General features: G+C 38.4%; 2 protein-coding genes across 5 annotated transcripts in view; one reads left to right on the top strand and one right to left on the bottom strand.

The window, feature by feature from the left end:
• The first annotated feature begins 1,873 nt into the window (after positions 1–1,873).
• On the top strand, positions 1,874–8,995 carry LOC139443017 (26S proteasome regulatory subunit 10B). Its single transcript, XM_071223940.1, has 11 exons — positions 1,874–1,985; positions 3,697–3,776; positions 4,032–4,071; positions 4,602–4,722; positions 5,385–5,499; positions 5,795–5,944; positions 6,496–6,619; positions 7,192–7,253; positions 7,783–7,903; positions 8,260–8,412; positions 8,803–8,995. The coding sequence occupies exons 1-11, from the start codon at positions 1,886–1,888 to the stop codon at positions 8,919–8,921; spliced, it is 1,185 nt and encodes a 394-aa protein (XP_071080041.1). The 5' UTR covers positions 1,874–1,885; the 3' UTR covers positions 8,922–8,995.
• Positions 8,996–10,566: 1,571 nt separating this feature from the next.
• Positions 10,567–13,175, bottom strand: part of LOC139442088 (apoptosis-stimulating of p53 protein 1-like) — a 129,251-nt gene continuing 126,642 nt past the window's right edge. For 3 of the 4 annotated variants that reach the window (XM_071222871.1, XM_071222872.1, XM_071222870.1), the window contains 3 exons: positions 12,476–12,642; positions 11,657–11,856; positions 10,568–11,317 (listed from right to left, as the gene is read on the bottom strand). In XM_071222871.1, the coding sequence (XP_071078972.1) occupies positions 11,288–11,317; positions 11,657–11,856; positions 12,476–12,642 (397 nt within the window). In that variant the 3' untranslated portion in view covers positions 10,568–11,287. Of the gene's footprint in view, positions 11,318–11,656; positions 11,857–12,475; positions 12,643–13,175 lie in introns of all 4 variants that reach the window. The other variant, XM_071222869.1, reaches the window with a different exon arrangement.

Below are 13,175 nucleotides of genomic sequence, written 5' to 3'. Positions count from 1 at the left end.
GGTGAGTTCAGGTGAAATGTGGTTAACGTCACTTTCCAAATTATTGTACTTATATAGGGAGTGTGTGTGTGGTTGTTTGATCTAGTCTCGACAAATGTCGGTTTCATAGTGTTAGCCCAGTGAGACACTATGCCGCAGTTTAACACGGATACCCTCATCAGACACAGTATACTGACCCCGAGCCGACTAGCCTTTGTTTTAAGGCCGTAATGCCGAGCGCCAGGCAGGGTAAAAAACAAAGACCATCTTTTAACGTCTTTTGGTATGGCGCGACATTCCCCTTTTCCGGGCATGGTCTATTCTATGGACTTCGGAGGCGGTCCCACTGACGGGAAAATGTGCCCCTCAGCCAAGCTAGGGTTAGACAAGGTGCTTCGGGGCACCAAAACCTCTACCCCCAGGTGCTGACACAACGCACGTGTTTTTACATTCGTTATTGGTTGAACCATCAATCGGAGTGAGTGAGTGAGAGAGTAGGGTATTACGCCGCTTATAGCAATATTCCGGTAAGGTCATTGCGAAGATTCAAAGAATGGGCTTCACACATTGAAAATCAAATAAGAAAAAGCAGACATATATTACAACCTTAATTCTCTCTTATACTAATACAGAAAGGATCTCATGTCACGCCCTGTCGACCCGTGTCTTTCTGTAGAAATCTATCAGTATAAGTGCAAGTACGATGACATGGGTCGGTAATAATACAAAAAACGTAAGCTTGACTATAGCACTATCTTATTCCATTGAACATTATGAATATTGCCCCTGTCTAATTATTGAAATAGTTACAAACCTTTAACTAACCATTTCAGCGTTTTTACTTATTTAATAATAAGGATATATAATTCATATAAACCAAGCAAATAAACTAAGAAACAACATTGTCTGGATAACGGTGCTGAGAAGTAAAATGTCCATGTTGGCTGACAGAATACAGTGGAACTCACTCCCCTGGCCTTCAGCACGACCATTTTGCTCCTTCCTTGTCCATTTACGGCAAGAGTACAATTGATGTAAGCCCATTTCATACATGATTTTCAAAAGCCTACGTAATACTTGTTAATAATTATGTTGATAGGCCTGTTATGAGCAAACGCCCTGATCGAGATTTGTAATTTCTGTTTACCATTAAAGCTATCAAATTACTTCACACTCATGTGCGTTCAACATAACAAACTGAATAAAACACACATCTCCCAATCATTATCTGATTCACTATTATTCTTAATGTGGGTATAAATTGATATATTTTAATTCCACACACTTTCTTCCAAATTATGTTTCGAATTCCGCTTGCACCACAGTTTTGTTTACATTACTCTATCATTTACTTGGATCCATGGTTCAATTTGTAAATACCAAGTATTCACGGATCTTCAAAACAAGGACCTAATTATGATACTTTTTTTATGTTTGTGTCTTGTTCCAACACTTCATGGATGCACTGGATGAATGATCAAGCGCGTCCATTATTTTGCCCGATGGTGTGAAATGCCAAGTTGAGGCAGGGACAGCAAGGTGTTTTTGTCTTTCTCTCGCCTATCCCTTCCTTTTTCTTTCCACCCTTTTGCTTGTCTGCCCCCCTTACACTCCGTTCTCGCCGCTACCCCCCTCCACTGTCCGTTCTGACGCTGAACCCTCCCTCCGGCCCACCCCCATCTCTCACTCATTTTGCGTATACCTTGCCACTGAAACTGATTATGAGAGCTGAGGGTGCTGTTGATCAAACAATAGCTAAGAAATGTTTTTAAAATGTCTTTTCTTTAATTTTGAATGACAAGGCTCTTGAATTACAGTTTGCACCTTGGTCTCACTTCCGGGTCCACAAGACATATTTGGCGCATGTGCATTAAAACGGAAGTAGAGTGCGACAAGACGAAACAAAATGACGACGCCGGTGGTGGATAGCGTTCGCGAAAAGGCTCTAGCAGACTATCGTAAGAAGCTGCTAGAGCACAAAGAATTAGAAGCAAGGTTAAAAGAAAGTAAGTATTCTGCCTATGGGTATAAGGTTTAACATTCTTTTTCAATAAATATGTATCTGGTTAACAATAACAGTGATGAGAAGCTGAACGGCCATTTTGTTCAAACTTGCTGAATCACATTTGGTCAGCACACATTATGCCGTCACTTCTGGCGTTGTTATAGATTGAGACAATTTTATGGGAAAGCATTCACCATGATTATATAAAGGCAACAGTATCATTTGAAAATGTATCCTTCACTTATAATTGTGGTAAAAAAATTGTGTAAACCAGTTGAAGACATTCAGTGTCACCTATTTTCGTGCTACTGACAGCCATGGATGGCTTACAAGTAAGAAGTGTTCGACTGTATAATTACAAATAGTTTTTATTAGAATGTAGGCTTTTCAGCAGTTCCTATAAAGAACTGTGGAGCTACTTTTTACAATAGAAATAAATGGTGGATATTTGGTTATTAAAAGTAATAATCCTATCATGGTAATGCCATGCTCAACCTCAATAATGAGTTTGTTGATTGGTTTGCTTTGAGCTAGGCTATTTTTACCATATTCATGCCTGGTACATTGTTAGGCTAATCTCCTATCAACAGTTCCATTCCTACCGTTCCTATACATGTGATACAAGCATGCTAATAAGCTGCTAATGTCTGTTGCTAAGTGTAAACATATCATTTCGATTTCATACAGAAGACATTCTTGTGGGATTCCATAACACTCATCCTTCACATTTTTAATCATAAAAATAATCATCTAAAAACCATCCGATAGACAATGCATAATTCTTTTTAAATTTGTATTCAAACCAGATTTAGGAATCATATTAAAGTATCAGTGTAGGTATCAACAAATCCACCTCCAAGGGAAGGAGTTACAAGCATGCATGTTCAAGTGAAATTACTGTCTTTTGTGCATAATTTAGCTTGCACATGCATGTTTGTGATTCCTTCCCTTGTAGGGTAGTGAGGGTGGTCCACATTGATAGTGCTGCTGTTATCTTACTCTCTGAGATTTGAAAATCAGGTTTTAGAGCAGATTTGAAGACAGTAGTGCATTGTCTTATCCACGAGGTGGTTAAGCAAATGTCATGGGTAGGAAGTAGGGCTGCAACAAATACACTATGAGGCCAATACGATTTGTATCACGAAAATAGGGTAATGAGTACGGGTATTAATCCACGGATACAATAAAAAGTCAGCAGTGAACATGGTGAATGTATTATTTGTTATATTCAGTGAAACATTAACAACATAAATTATTTGACATTGTACATTTATATACTGGACTTATCCAGGTACTAGTGTCTGCTCAAATGTGATAATGACCAGTGACTACAATACTGTTTAATTAATTATTTTAAGAGTGTTATCTTTGAAGAAATCTAGGCATATAACATGTTCTTATGGATATTTTTAGGTACGGGGTATGTAAGTGCACATGCTTGAATATTCATAAATATTCGATTCTTGTGGCCACGAATAACGAATTCAATTCATGAATGTATACTGTTCGATTCACCGAATATGCGAGTGAATCATAACAGCCCTAGTAGGAAGTGACATGTTTACATACTGCCACACGACTTTTCTGTCAACTGACTGTGCTAACTGTACCAGTTAATGCCATAGTAAAGAGTATGTGATCACACACAGCTCTTTAGTTATACAAATCATGTTTTGTGTAATGTGTATTATGAGTAAATTATTTGGTTCCAGTGCGGGAAAACTTAAAAGAACTCACCAAGCAGTATGAGAAATCTGAAAATGACTTAAAAGCTCTACAAAGTGTAGGACAGGTGAGTAGATTGCCTTGGATTGTTCATGGATATAAAAGCTAACATTTATGATGAAATAAACACCTTGTAAATAATGTCATATACGGGGTCATTATGATATTTAGAACTTGTTACCTTGGTTACTGTGTTTTATTATAAATGTTGTAATGGAGAAAGAAAATGGTTAAAGATAATTATGCTCAAACTTGTTAATCTTCATCACTTAGTATTTTTTAAATTCTGGCTTGTTTTATACATTAATTATGTGTTTTGCAGATTGTTGGAGAAGTTTTGAAACAACTGACTGAAGAAAAATGTAAGTTACTCTTACATCATGTACATACTGTCAGCTGGGTACTTTTGAAATCTAGTTACGACAATGAGTATAAATTTGTTCATGCAACAATGAGTATAACTTTGTGCATACGACAGTGAGTATAAATTTGTTCATTCACATTAACTTTCGGTGTACAGGCATCTTACAAAATATCTAGTGCTGTTTGAACGAATAGAATCACAAATATTATTTTGTAATTGACATCAGCGTCCCTGTTACAGATAATACCTGGCACCCAGGGTAGTGCCTGGTACATGTAAGAAAAGATAGACAACTTTAGGAAACACAGGCAAGGTTATTAAATGAGTTCTAGAAGCTATTTTTATCCATGTTAATGCTATTAGTAGGGCTCATACTTTAGGTATGGATATTATGGACTAAGATTTGTTATGATTGTACATTGACATAGACACTCCTTCACACACACATCCACTCACTTTCTGCACTAACCCAGAGGAAGATTTATAGTTGGAGATATCAAGATAATGTGAACCTTTTTCTTTTTTAAGTTATTGTAAAAGCAACAAATGGACCTAGATACGTGGTAGGATGCAGAAGACAGTTGGATAAAGCAAAGCTGAAACCTGGGACAAGGGTGGCTCTAGACATGACCACCCTCACTATAATGAGGTGAACATACTTAGCTTTTAACACTTATGATAGTAGTTTTGTCACTCACTCCATGCAGATGTGATAATAATACTACTGATAATGTTGAGTCAGTGTTAAAATGAGGGATGAAGACCAGGTCCTTGTCTTATTCCTTATTCTAAATATCAAAGACTTAGATTTCAAATAATTTTCATCAAGAACCTGCACATTGTAAAATGGCCCAATCATGATGTCATTACTTTAGCTAGTCTTGTTCTTCCTGGACAGCTTAGATTATAGTGTGTCTACACTTTTGCCCAATGATGTGAACTGACAAGTTGAGGCAGGGACAGCAAGGTGTCTTTTATCTTTGTCTTGTCTGTCTTCTTATTTCTTCTGGTTTCCTTCCTTTTGTCTGTCTATTCCCCGCTGTCCTGTCATCTGCTATCTCTCCATCTCTCACTCCCTTCTTGTGTATACCCCTCCACACCTTGCTGTTGGCCATTGAAACTGATTATGAGAGCTGAGGGCGCCTTAAAATTGCATTAAAGATGGTAAACAAGAATTTTCTTTTGAATAAGAAAATTGAAACACATCAGTTATGGACATGTTAGATGTTGTTTCATCAAGGTACTCAAAGAGTTGCTCTTCCTAAATCATTCAGACCACTTTTTTGAAACCATAGTAACACATTGTTCCAGGTATTTGCCACGTGAGGTGGACCCCATGGTGTATAACATGTCAGTTGAAGATCCTGGTGCCGTGGGATACAATGAGATTGGAGGTCTAGGAGAACAGATCAGAGAGCTTAGGGAGGTCAGTGTTTGATGTATTGCAGATTCGATCAAATAGACATGGCCTATTTAATCAGCTTAATAGGAGTTGGTGGTGTGATCCTTTTAGCACATTTATGTAATAATATATGTAAATGATCTACTCATATATACTTAGTATTACCATCATTTGTCAGAAATGAAAAATAATTTTCAGTTTGGTGCTGCCTCATGTTAATAAGTGACTTCATCACATTTCTGGCCTGAATGTAATTACTTTGTTGTAAACACAAAGAAATGATTTTTCCTTGCCACTGTGAACATGTTCCTTATTTCAGGTGATTGAGTTGCCTCTCCTGAACCCGGAGTTGTTTATGAGAGTGGGTATCACCCCACCCAAAGGCTGTCTGTTGTATGGGCCCCCGGGAACAGGGAAAACACTCTTGGCCCGAGCTGTAGCTAGTCAGCTGGACTGTAACTTCCTCAAGGTAACCACATGGAAAATAGATAGGAACTTGTCTCTCTTCACCTAGTGGTTAAAGCATTCGCTCATCACACATGTAAAGACCATGTGTTAAGCCGATTTCTGGTGTCCCTTACCAGTACCATGACATTGCCTTGATTTTGCTGAAAGCTGTGTAAAACAATACTCACTCATGTTTGTGTATTCTGGATGTACTTGATGCAAAATCATGCATCATATTTGCATAAAATTTGTAAACAGACACCCTCAAGAAATACAGAGTGTATTCATATGTGATCATTTAAAACATACCATTCACAGTTGCTTCATGATGTGTGAGCGCTAGAATGTGTTGATTCATTTCACTTGTGGTAGAATTCTGTATTCAACTTTTGCCATTTCTCTTGGACCCCCTATTTTCAAACCTGGGACCCCTACAAATAAAGGCTTTGGTTCGCCTTGACCTGCAAAATTTAAAACCAAGGTAAATCCCTGACTATTTTTGTTCGCAATGGCAACTTCTTCCTTTGAACTTGAATCTAGATGACACATCTAATATGTTTTGTTGTTTTTAAGGTGGTGTCTAGTGCTATTGTGGACAAATACATTGGAGAGAGTGCCAGGCTCATCCGAGAAATGTTTGCTTATGCCAGGGATCATGAACCATGTATCATCTTCATGGATGAAATTGATGCCATTGGTAAGACTTTCATGTTCATGCACAGTGGTGGCTGTTGGGGAGTTCTAGGAACACCAACTTGTCCCCTGGCTCATTGTATGTCCCTGTATCCTCAATGTATGGATTGTTGTCCAAACTTTCAACTATTTTCCTGGTCCAAACTTTAATTTAGCTGTCTTTACTTGATGGTTGGTGTGAAGCTAGCCTATGAAATGCTAATTTCCTGCAGCCTACATGCCAGTCATGTCATTTAGTTCAAGCATGTAAACAATCACAGCTTGGGATTCTTTTGTTTCTGTAGTAAAACAAAACCTTGAAAAGCTCTTGATTCAGGAAGCCGTCCAATATACTTATCTAACAGATGAGAAACTATGACAGCTACAGGGATAATTCTAGGGTGGGGCCTTGTGCTTTTAGCCCTTGAATTTAAAAAAAGGCCCACATTATTCAATACAATGGGGCAATTTAACATGGGCAAGTGTGGGTGTACCTCTGGAATATTTGAAATTTTCACACAAAGGGCCCATGTCAGAGAATTCCTAGAGTGAACCCTGTTGCTATCTTTTTTCACTCACTCTCAATTTCCTATTTAGGTGGAAGAAGATTTTCAGAAGGTACATCAGCAGACAGAGAGATTCAGAGGACTCTTATGGAGGTAACTTTTGTGCTCGACTACTGGGTGTAATAGTGATGGCAGTGGGATGGGGGAGTCGCCCAATGATGTGAACTGACAAGTTGAGGCAGGGACAGCAAGGGGTCTGTTGTCTTTCTCTCGTCTATATTCTTCCTCCTACTATATATCCATCCTTTTGTCTGTCTTTCCCCCACTGTCCTGTCATTCTGCTATCTCTCCATCTCTCACTCCCTTCTTGTGTATACCCCTCCACACCTTGCTGTTGGCCATTGAAACTGATTATGAGAGCTGAGGGCACATCATTAGCAGAAAAGTAAATCATGACAAGACAATCTCTTTCACAAGATCTAGATTGTATGGGATGAAGAATTAGAGTGGTCAAGATTATGATCCATTTTTGAACTATAGTAAAAAATATATGTTTTGGGCGGCATCATGAAAAGTGTTAACAGGTCATACATGAATGATTATGGTTAGCTTTTGGTTACACTGAAATGTTTTGATATTTTGTTAGTGTAACTCATAGCTACCATGTGACCTTGTTAAACAGTTGCTGAACCAGATGGATGGGTTTGATGCCCTGGGGCAGGTGAAGATCATCATGGCCACCAACAGACCAGACACCCTTGACCCAGCTCTTCTCAGGCCTGGCCGACTCGACAGGAAAATCGGTACAGTCATTTTGAAATTAAAGCTTCCTTTTAAACACTGGACTTATCAAGCAAATGAGCATGATTAGTACTGCCTAATATGATAGAAGGCTTTTTGAAAAAAGAAATCATAATTAAGGATACACCAAAAAGTGATAAACAAAATAGGGTGAGATATGCCACTCAATGATTAACACTCTTGTGTTTTCCTGAAACCTTAATATTTAAAAGAAAACAACAATCTGTTCTGGTATTGTTCAGTGCAGTAAACTGTGTTGAAGGCTTGTTTGGACTGATCCAAAGTAAGTGATTGAAACAACAAACCCTGGAATATAGGATGTTCTGTATGTAATGTTGCCTCCATATTCTTATTTCAGAAATTCCTTTACCTAACGAACAAGCTCGACTTGAGATTCTGAAGATCCATGCATCTCCGATTGCCAAACATGGAGAAATAGATTGGGAAGCCATTGTCAAACTTTCAGAAGATTTCAATGGCGCTGATCTGAGGAATGTCTGTACTGAAGCAGGTACGTACTAAGTTGTCTCCCTTAGGCCTTATTTCATGTTGGTAGAGGGTGGTCAGATGGCTCTTTTGAGAAGTTAATTGAAAGGTCTTCATGTTGATTTAAGGGTTTTGAGCAAGAAAATTAGATAGTTTTGTATGGATAAGCATATTGTTCTGCCTTTGATCAATCAGAATGATACAAAATATCGTTTGTGTCAGGTCTTTTTCTTGAAAGAAAACCACATTTAGCCATGTGTCTATTTATTACAAGATTACTATTTTTCATGCCTCATTTACTGGCTTTTCATAACTATTAAGGAAAATTGTTTTTGTAGTTGAATTGGTTATCTCGACAATTGTCTAACATGCAATAAATATGTCCATATATTTATTCTCTGGTATCTGTGTGCAGGTATGTTTGCAATTCGTGCCGAGCGTGACTATGTGATCGAGGAGGACTTCATGAAAGCTGCCAGAAAGGTGTCAGACAACAAAAAACTTGAGTCCAAACTGGACTATAAGCCAGTGTAACATCATCATGATGTTCAACCCTTGTCAGATGTTTCATGTATGCTTTCATTGTAAATAAAGAAAATGTCATTATAGAAACTCCTAATTTTGGGTTCTGTTATTACTGGACAACATTACAGGATGGACAGTGAGTGAGTGTGTATGGTTTTACGCCGCTTTTAGCAATATTCCAGCAAAATCATGGCAGGGGACACCAGAAATTGGCTTCAGACAATGCACCCATGTGGGGAATCGACCCGGGTCTTGGGATTGGCGAACGCTTTAAACACTGGGCTTCCCCAACCGCCCCAGATGGACAGTGAGAATTCTTTTTGAATGACTAAAGGACTCTGCTGAAACAATTCAGTTTTTAACGAACTTAAGGCGACCACTAATTTTAGTTCGTTATAAGCATATACACAGCAAATGGCCAGGACAAAAACAGTTGCTTATATCCGCCAGTTTGTTATAAACGTGTCCATTATGAACATAGTTCTTGTTTTCTTACATAGACAATGGTACTGATCTATTAACTTCAATTGTGTAGTGTGCATAAATTCAACACTTGGTGTTCGAAATTAAGCTGGAAAGTCATTAGATTCTTGTCTACTCAGTATAGGTATGAATAAGTTTATAAAGCCATATTTGTTTTGGCTGAAATTGACCTCCACTTGATCTCACAATCATGTTTGGAATTGCCAAGGACGTAATGACCTGTCCTCCCAGTCCATATGCAAAAAGATCCGGGGTAAAATAGGTCTTCAGCAACCCGTGCTTGCCTTAAGAGGCGACTAACGAGATCGGGTGATCAGGCTCACTGACTTGGTTGATCCCAATTGCATGTTTAGATGCTCATGATATTAATCACAGGATTGTCTGGTCCAGACTTGATTATTTACGGACTGCCATCACACACTGTAGCTGGAATATTGCTTAGTGTGGTGTTAAACAACAAACCAACCATATGCAAAAGGTTTTGGTGCACCATGGGACTTTGAGTCTCCTTAAGTACTTTGTAACAAATAGTTTTATTTCCTTTGTTTAATTATCAACATGCTGTGGGTACTTGCAGTTTATTATTTCCATGGCACTATTTATCTTGAGTCGCCAGACCCCCTTGTTATAATGGACTGTTTGAAAAGTCTGTGGCAAGTACTGTTTTTCTCAAACTGCATGCATATCTGCAGCAGGGTCCATCATTGTAATGAGTGTTTTTTGCATCAGTACTGAAAAAGCTTGAATGCATGTTTCTTTTAAATTATACACTTTGTCACTTCTTTAGGAGGAGCAAAGTTGGCCCTCAGTTGTGTTAGAAGCTGATGATCATGGTTATAATTCTTGGTTTGTCAACACTGTATCCTGGGGGCCCACCATATAGGGGAAAAGTGCCTTTGCAGATCACTGGAATCGTAAGAGAGGAATTCAGTTTGAATAGAGTGATACATTCCAAATGAGTTCCTGTCAGAAAGAGTATGTAATGAAATGAGTTGTGTTTTCACGCAGCTTTGAAAAATATTTGAGGTCCTAAACACAGCCTTCATCCGTGAATAAGCATGAGGACGTGACAGACTGTTCGAATATAATAAATTACCATATATTTTTCATATGCCAAAGAAGCACATATGAAATGATGACACACACACAGGAAATAGTTGATTTAAGTGCATTTTAATCAGACTGAATCATTTCATTGGATAGAATCTCTTTTTAAATAATTCTGTACAATTTGATTGCTTTCATATTTCATAGTATTTGCCATTTACAGGATGTTTGGACGGTAATATCCAAGGCGAATTGCATAGACAGATTTATGTGTTAGAATTTCTGTACAAAATTGTGATACATAGTACATCACATGACAAAACACACATTCTTTATAATATCATTTAAGTAATCCAATACATTGGATGTGACAAGAATGAACATGATATGGTCGAAGTTTATGTATATTCAAACCATATTCAAGCTTCTCGTTTGATGTACAACAGTGTGTTTAATCTGTATATTGATCAAATAATCTGTTCTGGTGATCCATTATATTCTACAAAATATCATCACCACTTAAAATGTCTGGGAACTTTGTGCATCTATCACTTCCCATGAACCCTTGTCCAAAATGGCCGCTCCCTGAGGCTTCATCCATGTTGCATACTGAACAAGTCCATTCCTTTTTCACAGCTTCACACATACAAAGGATAGTTCTAGCACTCTCAGTCAGACTAGCTGGTGCAAGCTAGGCTCTACTCTTAAATATATATCAAAATAATCTTGTCAGGGTCCTTTATTGCACAAACTGTAGCCTGTCTAGACTACCACACACATGGAATGCTGCAACATGGTCAACTCGGCAACACCCGCACATCTTCTATTGCTTGCACTACCCTAATTCATTTTGGTGGCATCACCCGAGCATACATCTGAAAAGAGAAGTACAAGGGTTTACAAATTCGGCACAGAAAAATTAAGTGAACAATATGACAATAACAAGAAATTATGTTTTATCATACCACTATGTCAGAATATTGAGATCTGATTGGTTCACATGATCTCGTTAAAATACTCTGTTTCCACACAAAAGTATATGTCAGCACAGCTTCCAAATGCCAGAAGGTTTAAGGACTGAGAGTTTAGGGTTTACAGTGAAATATATTATCATGACCATAACAGAACACTGTGTCTCCAGGCAAAAGCGATGGTAATAACTTTGGACAGCATTTGCTTATGAAATTTTGGTTCAGAGCCTGCTGGTTACTCACCCCAAGTAGGTTTCTTGGGACGTATCCCTCCTTGTCATTTCGACGAGCCCACCACCATTCCTTCTCACGCTCATCGCCCTTCCGCAGGATGGTGATCTTGTCACCAATCTTAAAGCTTAGCTCGTCCGAGTTGGACGAGTCGTAATCGAAAACAGAATACACTTCCCCATTGTTCATGATGCCTAGCTTCTCTTGGATGCCTGGGAAATAAAAAAAAGGCGATTTGAAACTTTTGAAGCATAATGAGACTACAATTTGTTGTTTATACATTTTAATACATTTTAATAACAAGAATATCAAGAATAACATCAGTACTTGGATCATCTGTTGCTGAAACTTGAACATGAACCTGGATATATGGACATATCAAAGCTGACTATTTCAAAACATTGTTGAGTTTAGAGTAGATCAATGTGACATCCCTGGTTAATGTTATACAAAGATAAGACCTGGGCCCACTTGCACAAAGCAATCTTAGCACTAAGATTATCGTATGGGAGTTATGATCATCTTTGGGCTAAGATCGCTTTGTGCAATTGGGCCCTGGTTCTAACCATTTGGGTACACCCAGCTACCCAGGTCAAATCTTGGTTTTGGGTCTAGGCAGTCATTTGGACCTATCATCCCTATTGTTATGGCCTCTTACAACAGCATGAGGTGCTAAGGACCCATTCTGCCCTGCAATCCTACAGGATTAGAACCCTGTAGGGTAATATTTTTAATAACGACACTGGACATTACTCTTCACTAAGTCATCCTCCGTTTCAAGTGTGGCAGCCCTGGACTCAGAGGGAGTAACATATTGGGAGACAAACTCACTGTAGAGGTAATCTGAGCAACCATCATAGCCATCCTCGTCTTCTTCACACTTCTCGGCAGCCGTCTCATGGTCGCTGATCGTCGTGGCAAATATACATGCTCCGTGTTCGACGAGGAACTTGACCATTGGGAGGTTATTGCAGGAAGCTGCGCAGTGTAGAGGTGTCCTGCAAATCAGTGGAGGGGATGTCAGGTCATGGCTTATCCTTCAGTTAGTTTACTTTTTTCACTCCATGCATAGTAAAAACAGTGCAGACTTTTCTTTTTAGGCTAAAAAAATAATAGTCTTTGTTCTCAGGCACTGCCCACATCATCATAAAGTCTGCCGCACGTTTTTATCTCCATTCAAAAAAAAAAAAAAATCCTAAAAATAGTACTTAAATACTATGCAATCCACTATAGCACACAGTAACCTCACTTTACATGTGCACTGCTTTACTGCGCATCTCGTGTTTTAGTCATGGCGGCAATAGGAGTATGCTTGTTTATGTAGGGAGGCCCTTTCCCAGGTTGATGGTACACAACTGTTTATTTGGTTATGACTTAGTTTCAACAAGCAATAAAAAAATATGCACTGCCCACCTGCCTGCACAATATTTTCAAAAGTCTGCCTGAGAACCACTTCTTTTATTTTTTTTAAGCCTTAAGTATTTTATTTTAAATTAAACCTTTACACTTATATTCTTTTGAATTAAAGATA

This window comes from Haliotis cracherodii, unplaced genomic scaffold (assembly GCF_022045235.1).
Source record: "Haliotis cracherodii isolate W230 unplaced genomic scaffold, xgHalCrac1.p SCAF_5, whole genome shotgun sequence".
Taxonomy (NCBI): domain Eukaryota; kingdom Metazoa; phylum Mollusca; class Gastropoda; order Lepetellida; family Haliotidae; genus Haliotis; species Haliotis cracherodii.
This window is presented reverse-complemented; position numbering and strand designations above follow the sequence as displayed.